Below are 22,429 nucleotides of genomic sequence, written 5' to 3'. Positions count from 1 at the left end.
CCTTGGTGGTGATTCACATTGACAGTCTGCCTACATTACAGGCAAGGAGTGTGATTGCAGCTTTGATAGACATACCGGAGCTAGCCACAAAGCTAATGTGAGTAACAATAGCCATGTTGTCTCTCCGCACAGTTACCTCAAATATTCCAAAGAGGAGGGAGGATACTGAGCAAGAGCTAAGGGCTCTTAGGATGTTCCATTCGGGATATGTGATTGCAGCATGTGTAGATATACTTGAATTAGCATTGCTACGGCTAGATCGGTGCTAGCTTGAGAATCCGTGCAGTGTAGCTGCCGCATTGGGGCAGCGATGCAGGCTAAGCTCCAGAGTACAGTACGGTGCCACCCAGGGCTGGGCCCTTTACACTCCTGAAGCCCTAAAAGGCCATGTGTCCTGCACAAAGGGCATGTCTCTTTACAGGAGCTCAATGGAATGCCATGCTCACTCCATGATTGTGCATTTCTGTGAGGGTATTGTGTGTGCACATGGGTTTGCGTGTATGTTGTGCATGTGCTTCTGTGTATGCAGGAGCATGTGTCTATGTGTGTGGGTGTATGTCTGTGCAGGTGCACACATGTATCTGTGCATAGGGGTGTCAGAAGGTGCATGTGTGTGAGTGCATGTGGAAGCGTAAACACCCGCATTTGTGCAGATGCCGAGCATTTCAGCTCAGCCAGCAGTAGGTCACAAAGTCATCCTGTGATAAGTCTCTTCCATTTTTGTTCTTTAATTTTTTCAGACCCTTAATAGTTAATTCCATTCCCCTTGCTGCCAATAGAACCAACCCCTTTCTATTTTATCTTTGAGTTCATCACAAAAGGCTCATACTTCCACCCTCTCCGTGATTAAAAATTAGGAGACCAAATTCTATAGTGATGTCTTATAATAATAACCAAATCTTGGGAGTGCAATGGATGAATAATGGATCACGGCTCTGTCTTAAAGGCTTCTCACTCTCTTTTCTGTGCCGGAGTTTGAATGGCAAAGTAATGAGTCCTTCCTCATTTCATAAAAGTTACAGATGTTGAGAGCCGCTGTGATTTCTATTCATCAGGTCCGCCCCTCCCCAACCAGATCTCCTGGTTAATGAGCCGGGAGCCAATCAATAATTCATGGCTACATGAATAACCGGGGGATGATAACTGCTTATTTGGGAAGATGTAATCAGGACCCATTCTCTCTCTCTCTCTCTTTCACTATGCTTCTTATCTCCTTATCAGCTCCCTGTGACTCACTGCTAATCCAATAGACTGAAACAGGAGTAGAACAATAGGTTAGAAAACAAGTTACTTACAGTATGTGGGAGAAAAACAGTTCTGTGCTTAGGTGTGTTTTTCTCTCTCCCTCCCCACCAATGACCTAGGTCCTTTTGTCAGGCACCTCAGAGACAGGATGGGCCATGTGGAGAGAATATGATTAGAACACACGGCTGCTAAAAAGTTTTCAATTTCATTTCCCAGGATTGGCCTTGTGCAGACATCAATGGGGAATATTAAGTGTCTGCATGTGACAGGTCCCCCATTTCGCCCTGCAAGCTTCCTGTAGGAAAGAGGGATTTTTTTCTGTTCCAGAAGAACACACTAGAGGAAACTTCCTTGCCTAAAAATGCCTTCACTGTACAGCTTTTTAGGATGATGGGAGCCACAGAAAAGCTATTCAGATAGACAGCTAGATAAAAAGCAGCCCCTGACCTGTACAGGTGAGGAATTAAGGATGTGATCCACAAAGCAATTTGGGTGCCTAAACTCCAGATTTAGGCATCTAAGTCCCTGTGCATGGCACCACCATGATCCACAAAACTCCTGCCTGGCTTCACCAACCCTGTAGATGCCTAAATTCACTTGGCATCTGCCTTTCCACTGCAAAAGTTTCCTCACGGCTGAGGGCTAAAATATAAGCAATGAACCCTGCTGGCCACTCTAGGCCAGGCGTCTCCTTTCCCATCTGTAAAAGGAGGAATAATACTTTTTATAAACATTTTGTAATGTTTGTAAGCTTAAATTCATTACAGCATGTCAGACCCTTTGAAATCCTCACCTGAAAGATGCTACAGAAGAGCTACATGATGATGATGTTGATTATTGTTCCAGTTAGGGAAGAGGATTGTTGCTGTAATTTAAATTGCTGGTGATTTCTAAGTCCTTGTTTCCTCCCCCTGGAAGAAAACCTGTCTTTGGGCTGCTTGTGTGTTTCATGAACCTCAGCGAGATCTGAGCAGGTTCCCTCTATGATCCCCAGCGAGAGCAAGTAACCACACATGGATTGTTCATGTACAGCCTCATTCCCATGCTGTCCCATTCCTATGGTACTATATGTCTCTGCACACTCCTGGAATCTGTCCTACGAATAGCTGGAGAATGTGGATCCCTGTAGAATGAGAGGCATGAGTAGTAAGGGGAGGTAGTTGAAACCTAAACCCCAGAGCCCCTCAACTTGGCATCCATTTGAATAGGGAGCCAGTTTGGAACTTTGCCGGTGAGCTGCCCTGAACGCCAGGAGGAGCTGGTTGAAATTTGGGATAGATCAGGTATGTGGCTCTGATGGCCCAGTTCAATCTACAGACATAAGGCGTGTGTGTAGTGTGGTGCGTATTCACTGTCTGTATGCAGAATTGTGTATGTGTAACTGTCTGGGTTTGGCTAGCCCTTAAGGGTTAACTTAGTTATTAGACCCAGCTGGAAAGGGGAGACCTGGAGGAGAGGCCTGTCTGAGAAGCAGCCTGGAAGAAGGCTGAGAAGGAGAAAGGGGAGAGGAGCAGGCTACTACCATAGTGAGCTGGAACGAGCGTCTGACCAGAGGCAGGCACCCTGCTGAGCAGCAGCAGCCTGTCTGAACCCCTGGGTGAGGAGAGGAGAGTGCCAACCTAGACAGTGGGGTTGTGGGAGGCACAGGAGCCTGGAACTGGGCATGGGGACAAACCATAGTGGCTGAGGTGTGCCGGTGAGGAAGGGGTGGCTCGCTGAGCTCGGCTGGGCTGACGGTTCGGTTGTTTTGAGTATTCTGTTGTCCTTTGTTAAAGGACTTTGTGGCCCCAGAAGAGACAGGACTCTATAAAGTTATCCGGCTGAAGGGCCAGGAGACCCCTACACCAGGAATTGGCTGAAGAACATTGCGGGGGGGGGGCTGAGGCAAAAGTTGCTGCAGTGCCACAGCCAGACAGGAGGGGCGTGTTGGGGGGTGGGGGGAGCAACTTGGCCACCTTAACCAATTCTGAGGCATTGGGGAGCATGCTTCCTCCCCATCTCCTGAGCTTAGCTCAGTGGTAGAGAAGCCAGCAAAGACTGCTGAGTACCTTCTTCTCAGCCCAAAATACAGGAACCCCAGGTGCTGAAACAGAGACGCACATGTGGGTGCCAGATAGGGCTTAGTCCATTTCAAACGTTCGCGGTCACATTGTTCAGCTGGTGCCCACGAGCTCCCAGAGTGGGTCATAGCTGGGCCCCATCCCAACACAGTGAGCTCCCTGTGTAACTGAGTAGCTTCTCTGCAGCAGCATCTGCTCCCCAAGGCAGGGAGGTGGGCGGCCGTCCACTCTGCCTGTCCAGTGGAGAAGGAATCTTATGTCCCACCTTCCCTCCAGTCATCTGCCTGGGCGAGGCAATGACTCCCTTTCCTGTCCGTCTGTTGACGGATCAGCCATCTGAGCACCTTTCTGTCTTGTTCTAAATAAATCTTCTACTTGGGCCCAGGGAACAGCACAACCCTTCCCACCCCCACCACGCACTCGCTCTCATCTTCAGCTCAAGCTCTACCTGTCATAAGGGACTTCAAGCCAAATCCAAGCACCATCTGAAATATGGTGAGGTCTATTTGCAATGAGAGGGCATTCAGGGCTCTTTGTGGCATAAGCCACCTTTCCAATAAGCCCTGCTAGATGTCGGTTTGGAGCTGGACAAAGGTGCTGGATTAGCAGCCATGGAGAGCAAAGCCCTCTGGTTATCGCCCCAGAGCAGGTCCAGGGCACAGAACACCTAGTCGATGCACCCAATACCTGAGCTGAGAGCCTTGAAACACCAGCCCCCACACACACACGTGAGAGAGAGAGGGCAGTTCAGGGTTGATGACCCATTCAGTTCTTGGCCTCTGGGCTGAAATCTCCAATTCGTGCCAATGTGCTGGTGGTGTTTGGAGATGCAGAGCTGGGCTGAGCCCCATGATGCTCGTGTCACTACGGCCAGCGGATGGGAACAACCTCTGACTGCCTCTGCCCAGTTTCCATCACTCCACATCTCTGCTCAGAAAGGATTCGCAGCTCCAGGAATGGACGAATCCCTGCTGTATGTGATAGAGCTAGGCTGGGGCCCCTAATGAGAGGCACCCCTCGTAGCAGGCTGTCAGGCTATGACAGCTTGATTGATGGGAATTTCAAAGGAAGGCTGAGATCTGAAACGTCTCCTCATCACTCACAGCAAAATCTTTCTTCAGAGGGAGATGCTTGAAAACCTCCCTTCAAACAAATGCCAAATGAGGGCGTCTCCGTCCGTCTGCGTGGAACCTGGCAACCCTACGCGTAACAAGAGGCAGAGAAGAGGCGACAGTAACTTTGTCACGTTAAAGCAACAGAGAAACCATAAATACAGTGCCACTCCCCTTCCCCGTGACTGGACTCTGCTCAGGGCTGCCTGCATCCAATTCCCTGCCTCAGATTCATTTGCCAGCATGATGTAAATGTTTTGACTAGTCCAGCCGAGCTGTGTGACCTACAGCTGCTTACACTATAAACCCCACTCTCCTAGCAACTCTCTGCATGTAGGGAAATGTCTTTAGGATGGCGCAGGACCCGCCTCAGCCCTGGCACAAATGGGTGTGCCCCTTGTTGATGTCTATGGGAATTGTGCCCGCTCACACCGCTGTCAGATTGGGACCATGATGTCCGGCAATCTGCGTGGAGGTTATTTGGCAAGCTTCTGGCTGAGGAGGAGCGAGTGCAAATCACTTTATACACCCTTGCCACCCCAGTGCAGCATGTTAATTTGCAGAGAGGAAAGATGCTTTAGGAGTTAGGGCAGCAGCCTAGAACTTGGCAAGCTGCGTTCAAATTCCTGCTCTGGTGCAAACTTCCTGTTTGACCTTAGTGAAGTCACTTAGTCACTCTGTGCCTCAGTTTCCCATCTGTAAAACAGGGATAACAGCACTTCCCTGTCTGACCGGGGCATGTGAGGAGACATAGAAGACTGTGAGGTACTTAGGTACTAGGTTAATGGAGGCCTTCGGGTGCTTTAGATAGAACGTACTTGCTGTAACTAGTCTATATCCAAACCCCCATATTCCAGCCCTCTTGGTCTTTGGAGCATTTGAAATCTGAATGTAGAGATGACTTTTCCAAACACCTGTCCATCACTCTAATGAGCTGAACCAAAACACCAGTTCTGAACACTCACCACACACTTTGCAGTGCTTAAAATCCACATCCAGATCAGCCCCTGGCTACTAGATACCATGGTGCTGGGTGAAGTATAAACACCCAGAAGTGTGAAGCAATCTTAGTTTTGTGCCATGAGAAAAGTTACTCTGGGTACCTGGCATTTAGGGGTAGGGGGGCGCAGGCTTAGACAGCTGGTATAAACTCCTGTGGACCTGATCCTCAATGGGTGTAAATTGGTGTAGTTCCACTGAGTTCGACAAAGTAACATTGATTTATATCCTATCAACTGAGGATCTTGTCCCTGGTCACAGGCAGAAATGTTGGGCCAGATGAATTTCTGGTGTGTCTCCGCTGACTGCAGTGAATTTGCAGCTAGGGATGAATTTGGCCCATAGTCTGATTATAAGAAGTCATTTCTCCCTGTCAGTGTGTAAAATGGACTGAAATTGTGTCTGCTCGCTGCTCTTTTCTGTTCTGTTAGACCGAGCACCTTGCATTGCTTCGCTCTTGAATGGAGTACACTAGATTGCATGACAGTTTTCTCCCTGGGGCCCTCATAAAATGAGCAGTGTATGTTTCACTAGATGAGTGCAGTCAGCAACACTATAAATAAATAAATGGGGGAAACATGTTGGTGTTGGTTCCAGCATTTTGAGCCATTTCAGGCACAGTTGTTAATAAAGGTTTCAACACGGAACCTCTCTTCTCTGCCGAATCCCCTCGCGACTGCTTAAACTCCTGCAAGTACCCCAGACCCACTGTGATCTAGCATACCAATCTCAGTTGCAAATAGCCCTCTCTTCCCTGAGATCACACAGCTGTTGTTATTCCAAATTTCAAGTGGATGAACTTCCGTAAACCTTTAACAGTTAACATGGTAACCATTTACAAGCACACACATCCCTCTCTGTCTGGCTGTGGAGACCTCAAGCTTCCAGGATCAAACTCTCTGAGAAGTTTAAATATTTGTGTTTATAAAAAACAGACACTGTTACCGCATACACTCACCAAACCCCAAATCCTCACAGCATCGGGTGCTCTGCAAACCCCTCCTCCCCCCCCCCCCCCAACTCCGCCACCTTTCTGCAGGCTGGGCATTAATCAGGCTTTTAAAGATAAGTTAAGGGGGAAAAGACTGTACATTTGCCAGCACAGCGCTGGGTTTTCAGTGGCCAGTCCTTCGGGTTTCACATCTTGTTCTTTCTAAGTCGCGCTTCTAAACTGCCCTTCATGTGTTTAGAAGTCACCTGAGTGTGGTATGTCTAGTTTGGAAGTGGTATGTCTTTGTTTTCTGGGTGCTGCCCTTTTAATTTCTCAGAACTCTTTCTGCATGTAGAGGTTAGCAGCCATTTTGTTCTCAGAGCTGTTGCAGACTGTTACAGAGGGGATGCACACGCTGTGCTCTCTCCTTTCCTGTTAGGCTGAAAGTGCATGTGCTGCTCTTTTGTTTTGTAGCATAAGGTCATGGACTTATCCAAGCAACCTCCTAGACCTTTGTCATTTTTCTTGTTTAATCTGTCTCCCTCCTTCCTGTGTTGCCTTTATCCCAGCCTCTTTCCTTCTGGCCCCTGTTTTGTGTGAAAGCCTTCTCCTCTACCAGCTCACGCTTTCCTACATCTCACCAAGCAATCAATTCTTCATCTCATTTCAAACCTCTGCTGAAAACTTATCCCTTGTCTCCTTTGTCTATGCCTCTTAAATATCAGTGTGCAACTGCTGCCATTTTGTTGACTCTGGGACGCAGCTAATATGCAGGCAACAAAAGAAAATCAAGTTGAACGGTACTAAGATTGGGCTATATTCTGCCATCAGCCACAGCCTGACTGAAGCTGACTGCCTTGGGGTTCCATGACTGTACCAGAGCGTAGTTTAGCCCATGGTTGCCATTTTCACCACGTGTGCCCTGCTAAGGACCGCTGCAGGCACAGACTTTGCAAGCAAAGGGTAGCTTGGCTGAAACTTATAAACTACATTCTTTCTCTTGTCTGATTTCTTTGCAGTTCCTCCAGACGACCCAGTAATTACTGGGGGCCCGGTCATTAGCCTGAGAGCTGGGGATCCCCTGAACCTGACCTGCCATGCTGACAACGCCAAACCAGCAGCCTCCATCGTCTGGATGCGGAATGGAGAAGTGATAAATGGAGCCACCTACTCCAAGGTCAGGTGGGCTGGAGTTTGGGATGGGGATGTGGAACTGCTCTTTCGCTCGCCTCGCAGAGGTGTCCTTCACTCAGTACTGGCCAGAGCAGAACTGTGACTCTTATGCATCAGAAGCAATGTCCTCCTCAACTGGTGTCAATTGGCATAACCCCATTGACTCAGTGGTGCTGTGTTGACTTACACCAGCGGATGTTCTGGCCCCAAGTTTCTCGGTGCTGCTCCCTCAGCTTCTATACCCCTGGCTGCTGGGAGAGCAGAGATCCAGTGGGGAGCCAGAAGGGCATATTCAGAGGGGCTCAAAGCTTCTCCAAACCCTTCAGTAAATGATTTACACCAACTTAGGCTGACTTACGCTTACCTACTTATTAACGTGCGACCTTACATGTCATCTCTGAACATGGCCTACTGGAGTGAACGCAACTGCCCTGCCAAGGGGAGGAGTGGGGCAAGAAAAGCAGCTGCCGGAAGGGTGTAAGGAGCTGTGAGTTGCAGTCAAGGGCAGACTCAGCTGTGAATTTGACTCATTGGCTACCTCCAGCCCAGAGAGCTCAGTGCTCTGCCTCTCGGCAGTGCTGAGCAGGTCATCTATTTGATGTGCTCCTCACCACGTATCTAAAAGCACAGTGGCCCAATACTCAAAGGTATACAGGTGCCTAACTCCCATTGATTTCAGCCTGAGTTGTCCTCGGGGAAGTGCAAATGCACCAGTGGATGGCTGCCACCTAACAGAACACAACAGTTCTCCGGTGCAGCCCTGAGGCCAGAACTGGCCACAGCAGTGGCAGGCTCTGGGTCCAAACTGGCTAGAACAGATTGCTCTCTGTGATGCTAAGAAGCTGGTTGGCTGGGCAATTTGGAGGAAATGAGTCTCTTGGGAGGGAAGGGGATTGTCTCTCTCGTGGCCTGAATAGCACATCAAATTGAACGAATTCAGCAGCAACCTTTGGCGAGCAGAGAACAAAAGGTTCCTGTTTTAGCAGTTTCCATCCCAATTATGCTGGTGACACTGTGAGCCAGGGGCTGAACTGCTGGCTTGCAATTATTATAGGCTTGGACTGACAAGATTTCACTAGAAGTAAAACAGAGAGAGGCTGGTTCCAGGGGGCTGAATGCAGCTCTAGGAGCCAAGAGGTGTGGGGTTCTAGTTTCACCTCTGACCTTTGTGCCACTGGGTAGTTTGTGGCACCTAACCCCAGGTTCCTGATCTCTAAAATGGGGTGACCATAAATACCTACAGTGCCGTGGGTGGATGGGTTGTATTAGTTAAAACGACTTGAAGACGTAGGAAAGTGCTCAGTGTTATAACTGTGATAGTGAAACTTGGTTCTGAAACGTGGCTCGTGTTTGAACAGCTTTTACTGCACTAATATAGAATCATGGGGTCAGAGGGGATTGCAAGGACCATCTAGTCTAACCCCCTGCCAAGACGCAGGATTTGTTGTGTCTAACCCATCCAAGGCCGTGGTCTTTGGTAATTTTGCTAGTCATCCAGTCACATTATCTTTTGAGAGAAGACTGAAGCAAAGTAGGCATTGAGCAGCTCTGCCTTCTGTCCCCAGCTCACCTTCTCCATTGAGCAGTGGGCCCACGCCATCCTTGATCTTTCTCTTTTTGTCTGATATTTGTTAGAGACAACAGGAAGGGGCTGTACGTTCCTTGACAGTTCTTTGCCTTGGCTTTCCTGGTTTTTTGTCCCCACATTCTTGCGCTATTCCTTCCTTGGTGACATGCCCCTCCTCCCATTTCCTGTATGTGTCCCTTTTGGGTTTTAGATAGCCAAAAAGCTCCTTGTGCAGCTGCATTGGCCTCCTGTGGCTCTTATATTTCCTCTGCATTGGAAAGGTGGAAGGGTACAGAGCCAAACTCATCCCTGGTGCAATTCAGGAGTTGCCTCAGGGATCACAGTGCTGCCTATATGTATAGGTATCTCTTCTCCCAAGACCAAATGATTTTACTATTTATTTTTACTATTTCACTTCATTGTGGAGCTCCAGTAATGACTCCACAGTTAAGCCTACAAAACCATTCTTTTTCCATTATAAGCCTGTTTTTTAAATCCTAGCTCGCTGTACAAAGCTGATTTCCAGCTGAGTTTGCTCATGCCTGTTCTCCAGGAGAAGGCTCTTTCATCCAAGTGGTGTGATTGTGTGGAAGGACAAGGCTGGGTTTTAGGGCTCTGTCCATAGATTTCAGTGGGATCTGACCTGAAGTTGTGATGCTCTTGATCGGTAAAAGGAGTCATCAGGTTCACGTCCATGCTCAGAACCTGCCATCTCACAGCAGCCACCATTTCAACTGCATGTCTGAAGGCTTTGTCTTGATTATGAGCTCTGCCATTGACCACCAGCTGGGATGCAATAACTGGGTATAACTCTCTTGTCCCAACGAGAATCTCCCCTCAATCTCGTAATAGTTTGTTAGGCTTTGAGACTGGGCTTTGTGAAATACAATTTGGAAACAGTTTCTTTCCATCACTCTTGCCTGGTTTGATCTAGAAGAGCTCTAGTTTTTTCAATAACCTGCTCATTGTTGGTGGATTTAAATTCCTGGTATAGTCTGGTTACATCAGATGGCCATCCAGGAATGAATCGTTGATGAAATCCCCGAGGAATAGTTGTTGGCTTTTTTGCAGCGGCCAGAGCTTTAAGGCAGGAAGCTTGGTAGATGGCACTGATGGTTTGGACGTACAGAAGCTGCAGATTGATTGTCGACGCCCCTCCTATAGCCTTCCTCCGTCTTGATGAGGGGAGTAGATAGACACACATACCTTTTTGGTTGGTTGGGGCAAGTCCAAGGTGAAAAAATAAGTATTGCTACATTTCTAAATGAAAAGTCCAAATGTTTTGTTTCAAAATGGTTGAAATGAACTGTTATGACTTTTCCTCAGGGGAAAAAATAATTTTGTTTTTGGCCAAAATGAGTTGCCAAATTCAACCTGAATTTGCAGATTGTTTCAGTACCTCAAAAAATGCATTTTTCAGTGAATTTACTATTTGCTGAAAACATTTCACCCAGCTCTGCTGCAGAGTCAGTGCTACTGCGACATCAACTGACAGGGCGGCCTAGAGCAGGGAGCCGTTCCAGAATGGATCTTCGAGCCCGGGCAGAGAGCTGTCACTGCTGTTCTTCCTGGGAAACAGCTGGGATGTAGCACATGCCACAGCGTCTGGGGTCCCCCGAGAGGCTGGCTCTGCTGCTTCCTTCTCTCCATCACCGCCCTAGTCACCATCTTGCCCAAAGCGATGGCTCCCAGACCAATACAAGACACTGGCTCTTGCAACAGGTAATGAGGAGCCAAAGGCAGAGGGGTCCATGACCCATTAAATTCCATCACAGAGGGTGGTGTCAGCAGCAAGGAGTTGCCTGGGCCATGGGGGGATGAACTCCCTTGGGTCCTGGAGCCCAACTGTCCTGCAGAGCTACCGAACAGAGGCCAGGAGAAACCAGATGAGGGGAATGACTCTTGAGATCTCAGCAGGGATAGTGAGGGCAGGCACCAGACGCCCAGTTCTGGAGTGAGCGCTGGGGCCCGGCCTGTCAGGATGGTAGCAGTGGACCTCGCCCTGACACAAGCAGAGAGCCTCAGATGAGCAGGAAGGCAGCAGTGTCAGGCGATGCTGTCAGGGTTCACAGCCTGCCACGCAAGCTGAGGTAGCGGGGATGCTACAGAGATCTAGATGAGGCGGGGAGAGGCGTCCAATGCTGGTGGTGAAAGCAGGGCTTAGATACCACAAGGAGATGCCCCATGTAAACCTGAGAGCGATGAAGAGAAGTATGTGTGTGGGGGTGGTATTTCCTTAAGAAACCAACCACAGCCTAAACCGACTAGCCCTGGCGTGGGGGGAGAGATGTACCTGCCTGGAAGGGCACTGGGCGGGCTGGGTGTGACAGACAGGGGCTGTTTGGAAGCTCTTGGGCAGCTCCAGGAAGTGTTGGCCGGATGGAAAACAAATTTGTGAGACCCGCGAACCATCATCCGATTGCAGCCCCTGGGGACATCCGTCTCCCCTGTGCCCAGCTGCCTCCATCCCTGCCTATAGCTCCCTCCAGATGAGTCAACCTGGCCCCACAGGCCATCTGGAGGCTACTGGAGAAGGGAGCATCTCATTTGCATAGGGATTATGACCTTTCTGTCCCTAGCTGCTATCTGATTTGCCTGCAGTGTCACAGAAGGATTCCTGCTTTATTACACCCAAATCCTGAGACATTTCATTTCCCCTGCCGGCAGCAGTCTCCAGCAAGGAACAAGCAGGCTGTTGAGCACCACAGCTGTGAAAGGGTAACCTGCCTGCAGCATGTGCAACTGAGCAAGGACAAATCCACGATCCCCATAGCCCCCTACAAACCCTGCTCGTCCAGCCACCATGATAATATTACTTCCCTGATCAGCATTGCCTCACTCTCCCTCTTGCAACCTGAAACGGGGACCGAGCAAAAAACAAAATCAAACCCACAGCTGCCCCTTCCTGCCCCCACTTCCCAGGATGCCACGCGGCAGATGGCGCTAATTAAAACCTGAAAGAACTGACCCCTCTCTGCACCAATTTGGGTGAAATTAATTAAAATCTAGGCCATTAACATGTAATCGTTTGTAACTAATTGCAATCGCTCCAAATCTTCTTCTCCGCTGTGGGCTGGGTCAGTCCCGGCGCTGGGGAAGAGAGAGTTAAGCCCTCTTCATTTCAGACCCGCCAATTGCTGTGACAGTGAAGGAATATCAGCCCTTTTTCAAATATATCTGTGTTTGTGTTTGCATTAATTCCAAAGCTTAAGCGCACTCGCTGCATACGAAGTGTGGCCCCATCTCAAATGAGAAGCCGAGACTCCCAGTGCATCTTAAGCAGCTGGCATGGAAGGGCTTGGAGGAAGAGGGCTGTCATACTGGGGAGGCATCACGCAAGGGACTTTCCATGCCAGATGGGGCCAGGTGGTGCCTATAGCCCTGTGGCAATGTCATCAGCTCTCATGATTTTATTACAAGTCTCGCAATATTTGGTGTTTTTCTTAAAGCCCCAGCTCCTGGAGTCAGGTTTCTAGCATTCCTGGTTGCAGAGGCTTGAAACTGTGACGTAAGTGTATCCTAAACGTTCAGAATCCTAAAGGCAAATAAAAGAACTGAACGTTTATTATTTTTTTTTAAAAAACCTCCTGATTTTTACACCCATCGCATGGTTTTCTGGAGGCCTGATGGGTCGTTTTTTGAACGTTTTGGTTGGCCATGCTGCCGGAGGGCCATAAATCAGATCCGCCCAGCAGGAGATTTCTACTCGCTACGCCAGGTTCCTTTCACAAAGACCTTCCTCCCTGCCCACGAACAGGCAGATCCGAAGGTTGAGCCTGTGTGCGATGGGGGATAACTGCAGCATTGGAGTGGAGCGTCCTCAGCTGCCTCGCTAGCGCCTCTGATGGCCTCCCCTGCTTCTTGGGGCTGATCAAGATGAGGGTTATACATTATCACTCCTTATACGGTGCCATAGGAGGGCAAGGAGAAAGGAAAACCGCAGGTTTGCCTTGTGCCGTGGTGGGGCGTAGAGCTAGATACAGGGCGTGATGCTCCATGGCCCTGCACCTTGGGTCACCATTTGCACCGCTGCAAAGTGGGTGTGTAACACTAGCAAATCAGAGTGGTTACGATTTACACCCGGGGCGTGGCGTCAACCCTTTCTGAACACATCGTCCACTGCAGAGCTTGCAAGGCAGCTCGTTAATGGCTTTTTAATATTCTCTCTCATGGCATGCATTACCTGTCTGATTAGCCTACATTAGAGGTCCGGAACGAAAGAAACCTCAATAATAATAATTAATTAATGCAAGCATTCGTTCTCTTGATGGCTAGTGAGGTGGTGTGATCCCCCCCCCCGTGGAAATTCAGAGATGGATTCACAAAGGGCTGATTCTCCAAAGGCTACAGAGTGAGCCCTAGGAAGACCCAAAAATAGAACCCAGGAGTCCTCGGGCCTGATTCTGACTTGAGTGATGTTTTGCCTGGGATGGGTTTGGCCGCTGGCACCCCACTCTCTGCTCCAAGCCCTAGATCACACAGCTTGCTTCTTTCCTTCACTCTAAGCAAACTTCACTGGAGGCAAAATTGCAGTTTGCACAGTGCAATGCATTGCAGCAATTGGTGACTTTATGCTGCTTCTCTAGGAATCTTATGGTCCTTTGTAGTCTTCAGGGCCTGATTCCCGTGCTGCCTGGCAGCATACTTGTTCATTTCCTGTTGTGCAAAGTGGGCGTGAAATGCTACTGGATTGGCATGGCAGTGTTTCACACTTGCTTGGCACAGGTGTGTGAGGTGACCCAAGGAGCAAGAAGCAGGCCACTGGCTGTGAAACCCCTGATGGCTGCAAGGTCTGTTCAGTTGACAATACAAACATCTCCCTGCCTGGGATGGCGAGTGGGATGAATCTCACCAGAGCTGTCATCCTTGGGTGCAAGGCACTGCACGGTTTTAAAGGAGCCTATTGGAGTTAAGCACCCAACTCCCATTGAAACTCATTGGAGTTTGTGCACTTAACCCCCATCAACTCCTTTGCAAACCCCATAGGAATTGCAATCATTTAGATTGTAAGATCTTCGTGCAAGGACTGTCTACCGCTCTGTCTGTACAGTGCCTACCACTACCATAACCTGGTTTCATGCTTGTTGGTCCCTAAGCTCTAAAATAATAAACACAGCTAAGAGTAAAGAATATATTGCCCCTTTCAAGAGTAACCAACTTTCATCCCTGCTTCTCCCCCTGCAGACGCTTCTCCGAGATGGCAAGAGGGAGAGCATCGTGAGCACCCTTTTTATCGGCCCCTCCAACATCGAGAACGGGCAGAACATCGTCTGCCGGGCCACCAACAAAGCCATTCCCAGCGGGAAGGAGACGTCCGTGACCATCGACATACAGCGTGAGTGTGTGACCGGCCAGACCAGCCATGTGTGTTTTGTAATGCCGCCCTGCCCTGGGAATTCCCTGGTTCCTGAATGACTGAGTTTGGCTAGAGTGGGGCCCTAAGTGCAAAGTTCCGAACCAGATCAGGCTCTGAGTTTGGGGTTTGGCTCCAGTGTATCTCTGTATTTGCAGTCTTACGAGTAGCCAGTGATCAGTTCAGGGCACTGATCTGACACAGCATTCAGAAGTCTGGACATCTCCCCAGAACTTCTCCAGTCTCTTGAACGTTCTTGGAGCTGCAAAACTGATCTGAATGTTCCATGTAGACAGGCTATCTCCTGAGAGTGGGGGATCCCAGGCCAGATCCCATCAGAAGGGCCACTCTCAGGGTATCCTGGGATTTCCACAGAACCAACAACCACAGAAGCAGTGAGAAAATGAACCAAATAACATGGTGGGGATGGGAGAGTACCTTGACTTGCTGAGATTCAGCTTGGGAGCAAAGATTCTGATTCTACACAAACTGCTCAGCCTGTCCCTAGCTGTGGGAGTACCTAGGGTCTCCATGCTTATGCCCTCCATATAGTCTATGTTCATAGTGTCGCCAGCAACCATGCCAATTATGATGGTCGTTTTGTTGACCGGGCACCTGTCTGAGACCACCAAACTATTCCATATAAGGCACAGGTGATACGAGCAGGTTCATTCACCAGTGATGCATGATCTGGATTTGAACCCATGACTTAGAGGCTGAGGGCTCTGTACCTGGATTTAAAGAGGCCTCAAAGAAGCATCAGGTCCATCATTGCTCGTAGTTTAAAAGGTTAGAAAACCTGCCTTATAATGACAGCCTCTAGGAGCTCAACTTATTTAGCTTAACAAAGAGAAGGTGAAGGGGTGACTTGATCACAGTCTGTAAGTCCCTACGTGGGGAACAAATATTTAATAATGGGCTCTTCAATCTAGCAGAGGAAGGTCTAACACAATCCAATGGCTGGAAGTTGAAGCTAGACCAGTTCAGACTGGAAATAAGGTGTAAATATTCCAGAGTGAGAGTGATCAACCATTGGTACAGTTTACCAAGTCACAGTAGATTCTTCATCACTGACCAATTTTAAATCCAGATTGGAGGGTTTTCTAAAAGCTTGTGCTCTAGGAATTATTTAGGGGCAGTTCTCTGGCCTTGTTAGATTAGATGCTCACAGAGGTACCTTCTGGCCTTGGAATCTATTAATCTTAGAGGGAATTTTATTAGTTTGTTAGAAAATTTCAAGGCTGGGACAGCTTTTTTTAAATACATTTAATACCCATCCCCATGATGGAGTGGCCTAGCCCACAACACAGAATTTCTGTAGCCATGTCTGTGATTCCCCCACCTACACCTTTTTAAAGGCTTGCATAAATGTCCTAGTCTCATTCAGTCCCAGTCTAATATGGCCAGTTTAAAACTCCAGCTGATGGGGACAGGCACATGCAGAGAACAAGACAGGCCAAACTTTATATAGCTCCCCTAAGTATCGATTTCGGTCTGGGCCACTGCATCTATCTGAGATGCACCCACCCTAACTCCCTTTCAATATCTGCTGCTGTCAGGCTCAGGCTGGCCCTTCCCCCAGCCCCGCTTCATCTGCACACACAATTCTTGCAGCTGCATTTGCCAACAATTTGCAATTGCAGGGTGTTAAATATTAGGCTGCCAACTGCTTTCCAGAGTCCAATTAAAACTAGCTGAGCAAAGTTGAGTGCAGCAGAAAAGTCTCCATTTAAGACTCCCAGTTTTCTGCTGGAAGATTAACAGGTTCTTGGGTGACTCTGTGGTATGTCCTGACAGAATCAGTGAGATCAGATGAGATAATGGCACGGGTTATTTCACAGATAGCAATTGGCTACAACAGTTGCACACGCATCCCCTCCCCCCCCCCCCCACACACAATAATAACAACAGAAAGCCAGAGACATCATTAGACTGCGCTGTATAGAACGGGGCAGGCAACGTGATCTGAATCTCCGAGCATGGTGGAATCCATTTCAAAAGGGAGAGACCCAATAAAGAAGACCAATTTCTACTCCAAACCATTAAATACACCATGCTGTGAAAGTAATAATAATAATCCCATCCAGCCATTAAAAGAATGTTGCTTTTAATGGGCTCTAATGAGGATATCAATTTAACAGCGCTGGATGGAAGATGGAGGGGTACAATAACAGCAAGACAGATTAATCAGCCTGCGCTGGGGTGAATTTCACCCCTGAAGACAGAATGTACTCCAGCCTCTCTGCATCCCTTCAGCATACACAGCCTGGTTCCCCACTGCCTTACACCCTGAGAGATGGATTTTCCACTTCGCTACATTCACTTTCCACTGAACTTAAATTGGCTGGAGATCCCCCTGGGGAATTGTCCCTATGTAGGTGTTAAGCTGCTGGAGGCAGCCTAAGTGCCTCCTACACCAGCTCCTTTTCTGGGGTAAGCAGGAGGATGGGGCATGCCAGTAGACAAAGTGGGGGCAAGATGGGGCGGGACATGAGGGAGCCAAACTCTACGAAGCTTGGGCCTCGACTAGCTCCCTTCTGGAGCTGACATCAGCAGTGGAATTTAGAGTAGTCCTCCTGCTGCTCTAATGTCGGCCAGGACCAAGGAACCACAGCTGGCTACTTGCAGCCACCACTGGCCACTCAGATGTAGCGGGGCCTGTGCCATCATTTAAGTCCATCTAGCTATCAAGCTACTTGCAGGCGGGCACTCTCACTAGCTCTCCCTTTTCATTCTGTCTACCTAGCTAGCTGTTCACCCAGGTACTTTATATGGCCCTCATCATTGTGAAATGTGATGTGAAATGCTGCCCAGTTAGAAGGGGAGTGTTGTATACCGCTGCTCGGCACTGGGGGTCAATGGCTTTGCATGGTGCATGGCAGTGCAGAAGCAAGCCCTAGGAGTTAAAGTGGGCAGATACGTAGTACATAAGGCTCTGGAAGGGATCTCTGCAATGGGGAGGTGGTGTCAAATCCCCCTGTGCAGAGTTAGGACTTGGACTGCGCATGGGCCTTGTGTTCCCTGGTCAGTTTTGTCTGACGTGCACGGAGGTGTTTCCATTTTAACTCCTTGTTTTCAATCCTCCGCAATGTTCCAAACCTTTCATCTCCCAGGCTGAAGCTTTCCAGGTCCCGTCTCTACCTGATTCCCCCACGGCGGTTTGAGCAAAAAATGTCTGACCCTTTTTGAATGAGAGGACAGAGGGAAACATTCCCAGTCCCCGTTATAGAAACAAAAAAGTGCTTGGATCCCTTTATTTGAACAGCCCCAGCATCAAAACGTCAGGGGTCTGAGCATTGAAATTCGGCTTGGAAATAGCCCACGTTGAAGAAAAGTGTTGCTGGGAAAATTGGGTTTGATTTGAGTGAGCTTACGAGGGTTTGGAAATCAAATTTCACATACGGGTGGTGCTGTGGGCCCGATTCTCAACTGCAGCAAGGCTCTTTTACACACACACCCCACCAGTGTAAAGAAGCCTTAATGTGGGTGAAATGTTCACCTTCCTTGCTGAGCCTTTGGGCTGCCACAGCAGTGTAAAGGGGTCTTAGTGTGACTGAGAAGCAGTCCGTAGTCTGTAGCCCAGACCATGCATGCGTGGCCTAACATGCTAGGCAGCATCTCCTGCCCACTCTGAGCTCCATCCTGCAAGGTGCCGAGTGCTCTTCCCTGAAGCACCTGAGTAATCCCATGGATTTTGATGATTTCGGGGTCTGTGCGGTCTGCCCCTGGAAGAACTGAGCCTTTGCTGTCTAATGTAATGGGCATTGACCTGTGCCATTGAAAATGTAGTGCATCCCCCGCAGAAAGTTTTTAGCATCCTTGCAAGCAGAAGTCCTTGGGTTCACTGTGCACCTTGCGTGAGATTCTGTGCTGTGCCTGTTTTCCATGGGGCAAGGGAGGGCTAAGATGGCTTGACGCACCCTCCCCAGCCTGGGCTGCTCTGAGGGCTGGAGGGCCCCCTGGCATAACCTAAAACCGCTCTGGGAGCCTAGCTGCATTGCCACAACCTGTCCACACAGTACTGCCTAGAATCCACACCGTGTGCTGCAGACCCACTTACAACACATTTTCCCATCCCTAGTCCTACTCCCAGCATGTCCCCTCCACGTGGGCTTGCAAGGGGTTCCTCCAGTCGAAGGGCAATCTGATGGTGGTCTTCCACAATGCCTACACTGGAGGAATCCTCCCCTGGCCAGTTATGGGGCTTTTAGGGCCCCTTCATGCTACTCCAGCTCTTTTTACAAGATGTAAAGGGTCCCAGAGGGGAGGATCTCCGCGGACTATCCTGGGGTGTCTAGAGGAATAAACCCAGTTTATAGAACTGTTTTAACCTAGACAATTCCGTTAAGAAACTACATTAAAAGAATATCACGGTTGCAGAATATCTGGGCTAAGCACCTATTGCTTGCACCCTCCCCCCACTCTGCTGCCTTGTGTGTACGCCATTATGTGACTGTCTGTTTGCATGGCCGCATCGGCTTCTCAGATAGTACCATGTGATAGCAATGGAGCTGGCTGGAGATTTCCAGATGGAATGCTTTTCCTTTGGATTTGTCAAAAGGGAAACATTTTGCGGTAATGTCAATTTTGACAACATTTTGTTTGTGGGGGCGGGGCGGAATGGAGCATTTTGATTTCCCGTTTAAAAATGACTCTTCATTTCAACTTTTTTAAATCCTAGAAATGTAGGACTGGAAGGGACCTCGACAGGTGTGAGGCAGAACTAAGTATTATCAGACCATCTCTGACAGGTGTTTGTCTAACCTGCTCTTAAAAAGCTCCAATGATGGAGATTCCACAACCTCCCTAGGCAATTTATTCTAGTGCTTAACCACCCTGACATGTAGGAAGTTTTTTCTAATGTCCAACTTAAATCTGCCTTGGTACAATTTAAGCCCATTACTACTTCTCAGTGATTAAGGAGAACAATTTATCACCCTCCTCTTTATAACAGTCTTTTAGGTACTTGAAGACTATTACCATGTTCCCCCCTCTGTTTTCTCTTCACCAGACTAAACAAATCCAATTTTCTTTCCTTGTAGGTCATTTTTTCTAGATCTTTAATCATTTCTGTTGCTCTCCTCAGGACTTTCTTGAATTGGTCCACATATTTCCCAAAGTGTGGTGCCCAGAACTGGACACAATACTCCAGTTGAGGCCTTATCAGTGCTAAGTAGAGTGGAAGAATTACTTCTTGTCTTGCTTACAACACTTCTTCTAATATATCCCAGAATGATATTTGCTTTTTTTGCAACAGTATTACATCGTTGACTCCTATTTAGTTTGTGATCCACTGTGACCCCCAGATCCCTTTCTGCAGTACTCCTTCCTACGAAGTCATTTCCCATTTTGTATTTGTGTAATTGATTGTTCCTTCCTAAGTTTAGTACTTTGCATTTGTTCTTATTGAATTTCATCCTATTTGCTTCGAACCATATCTCCAGTTTGTCAAGATCATTTCAAATTCTAATCCTGTCCTCCTAAGCACTTGCAACCCATCCCATCTTGGTATCCTCTGCAAACTTTACTCTCTAAGTATGCTGTATGGCCTTATCCAAATCATTTATGAAGATATTGAACAGCACCAAAACCGGGACAGATCCCTGTAGGGCCACACTCAGTATGCCCTTCCAGCTTGATTGTGAGCCACTGATAACTGCGCTCTGAGTACACTTTTCCAACCTATTGTGCACCCACCTTATAGTAGGTTCGTTAGGCTATATTTCTCTAGTTTGTTTATGAGAAGGTCATGTTGACAGTATCAAAAGCCTTATTCAAATCAAGATAGATCACATGTACTGCTTCCCTCTATCCACCAGGCTTGTTACCCTGTCAAAGAAGGATATTAGGTTGGTTTGACATGGTTTGTTCTTGACAGATCCATTATTGACTGTTACCTTATTTTCTTCTAGGTGCTTGCTTACAAATTGTTTGGTTATTTGCTCCATTATCTTTCCAGATACCAAAGTTAAGCTGACTGGTCTGTAATTCCCTGGATTGTCTTTATTCCCCTTTTTATAGATAGGGCCTGTATTTGCCCTTTTATCAGTTCTCTGGGATCTATCCTGTCCTCCATGAGTTCTCAAAGATAATCACTCATGGCTCAGAAATCTCTTCAGACCATTCTTAAAGTATTCTAGGATGTATTTCATCAGGATCTACTGACTTAAAGACATCTAACTTGTCTAAGAAACTTGTCTTAATTTGTTCTTTTCCTATTTTAGCCTCAGATCCTACCCCGTTTACAGTGATGTTCACTGTGTTAGTCGTCCATTCACTAACTTTTTTGTGTGTGTGAAAACTGAAACAAAAAAGATATTTAACACTTTGACCATTGCTGTGTTTTCTGTTATTGTCTTTCCCTCCTCATTGAGAAATGGGCCTACCCTGTACTTGGTCTTCCTCTTGCTTGTCATGTATTTTTAAAATGTTTTCTTGTTATTCTTTATGTCCCTAGCTAGTTTAATGTCGTTATTTGCCTTCACATCTCTAATGTTGTCCTTAGCTGCTTGTGTTCATTTTTTTTTTTATATTCATCCTTCATAATTTGACCTAGTTTCCACTTTTTGTATGACTCTTTTGAGTTTCAGGTAATTGAAGGTCTCCTGATTAAGCCAGGATGGTCTCTTACCACACTTAATCTCTTTCCTATGCATTGGGATAGTTTGCTGTTGTGCCCTTAATAATGTCTCTGTAAAAAAAAACAAACAAAAAAAACAAACAAACAAAAAAAAACTGCCAACTCACCTGAATTCTTTTTTCCCTTAGACTTGCTTCCCACGGGATCTTACCTACCAATTCTGAGTTTTCTAAAGTCTGCCGCCTTGAAGTCTATTGTCTATATTCAGCTATTTTCCCTCCTACCATTCCTTAGAATAATGAACTCATCATTTCATGATCACTTTTACCCATGCTGCCTTCTACCTTCAAATTCTCAACCAGTTCCTCCCTGTTTGTCAGAATCAAATCTAGAACAGCCTCTCCCCTAGTCACTTTCTCCACCTTCAGTAATAAAAAGTTATCTCCAATGCATTGCAAGAACTTGTTGGATAATCTGAGCCCCGCTATATTTTCCCAACAGGTGTCTGGGTAGTTGAAATCCTCCTCCACCATCGAGTCCTGTGCTTTGGATGATTTTGTTCGTTGTTTAAAAACAGCCTCATCCATGACTTCTTCCTAGTTAGGTGGTCTAAGTAGACCCTACCGTGACATCACCCTTATTTTTTTTGCCCCTTTTATCTTTACCCTAAGACTCTCAAGAGGTGTGCCTCCCACTTCTATCTCAACCAAAGTGTATACATCTTTGCTACCCAAAACAACAGCTCTTCCCTTTTCCCCTGCCTGTCCTTCCTTAAAAAGCTGTACCCGTCTATAGCAATATTCCAGTCATATGAATTATCCCACGAAGTCTCCGTGATGCCAATTATGTCATAATTGTGGTTGTTCACTAGAATTTGTAGTTCTTCCTGTTTATTCCCCATGCTTCTTGCATTAGTGTACCGACATCTACGATGTACATTATATTTCCCCTCTATAGTTCCTCCTTGCTCCTTTGTCCCTGCTGTGATTGTCCATGTTCCCCCAGCTTCTGACCCTTCACCCAGGTCTCCATGTTTTGGACTTGCCTGTGAGCTTGTGTCTCCTGCCCCTGTTGAACCTAGTTTAAAGCTGCCCTCACTAAGTTAGCCAGTCTGTATCCAAAGATACTCTTCCAGTTCCTTGCTAGGTGGTCCCCATCTCTGCTCATCAGTCCTTCTCGCAACAGCATCCCATGGATGAGAAAGCCAAAGCCCTCCTGGCACCACCATCCACACAGACAATAATATAAAATTGTTTTTTAAAAAGAGAATTTGAACACCACCTTTTGATTGCCATGAAATGATTTTTTTCCCCTGAAATTTTTTGTTTCATGGCAAATTTTTGTATTTTGTTTTGTGTTTTCATTCCTGTTTTTCGGAACAGAAAAAAATTCAAAATCTTGGAATTTCC

At 47.5% G+C, this 22,429-nt stretch overlaps 1 protein-coding gene across 3 annotated transcripts in view; it reads left to right on the top strand.

Moving 5' to 3' along the window:
• The window catches only part of KIRREL3 (kirre like nephrin family adhesion molecule 3), a 727,383-nt gene that overhangs the window by 544,150 nt on the left and 160,804 nt on the right, over positions 1–22,429 (top strand). For all 3 annotated transcript variants that reach the window (XM_037882238.2, XM_037882237.2, XM_037882239.2), the window contains exons 5-6: positions 7,367–7,524; positions 14,272–14,422. In XM_037882238.2, the coding sequence (XP_037738166.1) occupies positions 7,367–7,524; positions 14,272–14,422 (309 nt within the window). The remainder of the gene's footprint in view (positions 1–7,366; positions 7,525–14,271; positions 14,423–22,429) is intronic.

Source organism: Chelonia mydas, chromosome 22, assembly GCF_015237465.2.
Source record: "Chelonia mydas isolate rCheMyd1 chromosome 22, rCheMyd1.pri.v2, whole genome shotgun sequence".
NCBI lineage: Eukaryota > Metazoa > Chordata > Testudines > Cheloniidae > Chelonia > Chelonia mydas.
The sequence above is the reverse complement of the archived record's forward strand: the minus strand, read 5'-3'. Positions and strand labels throughout refer to the sequence as shown.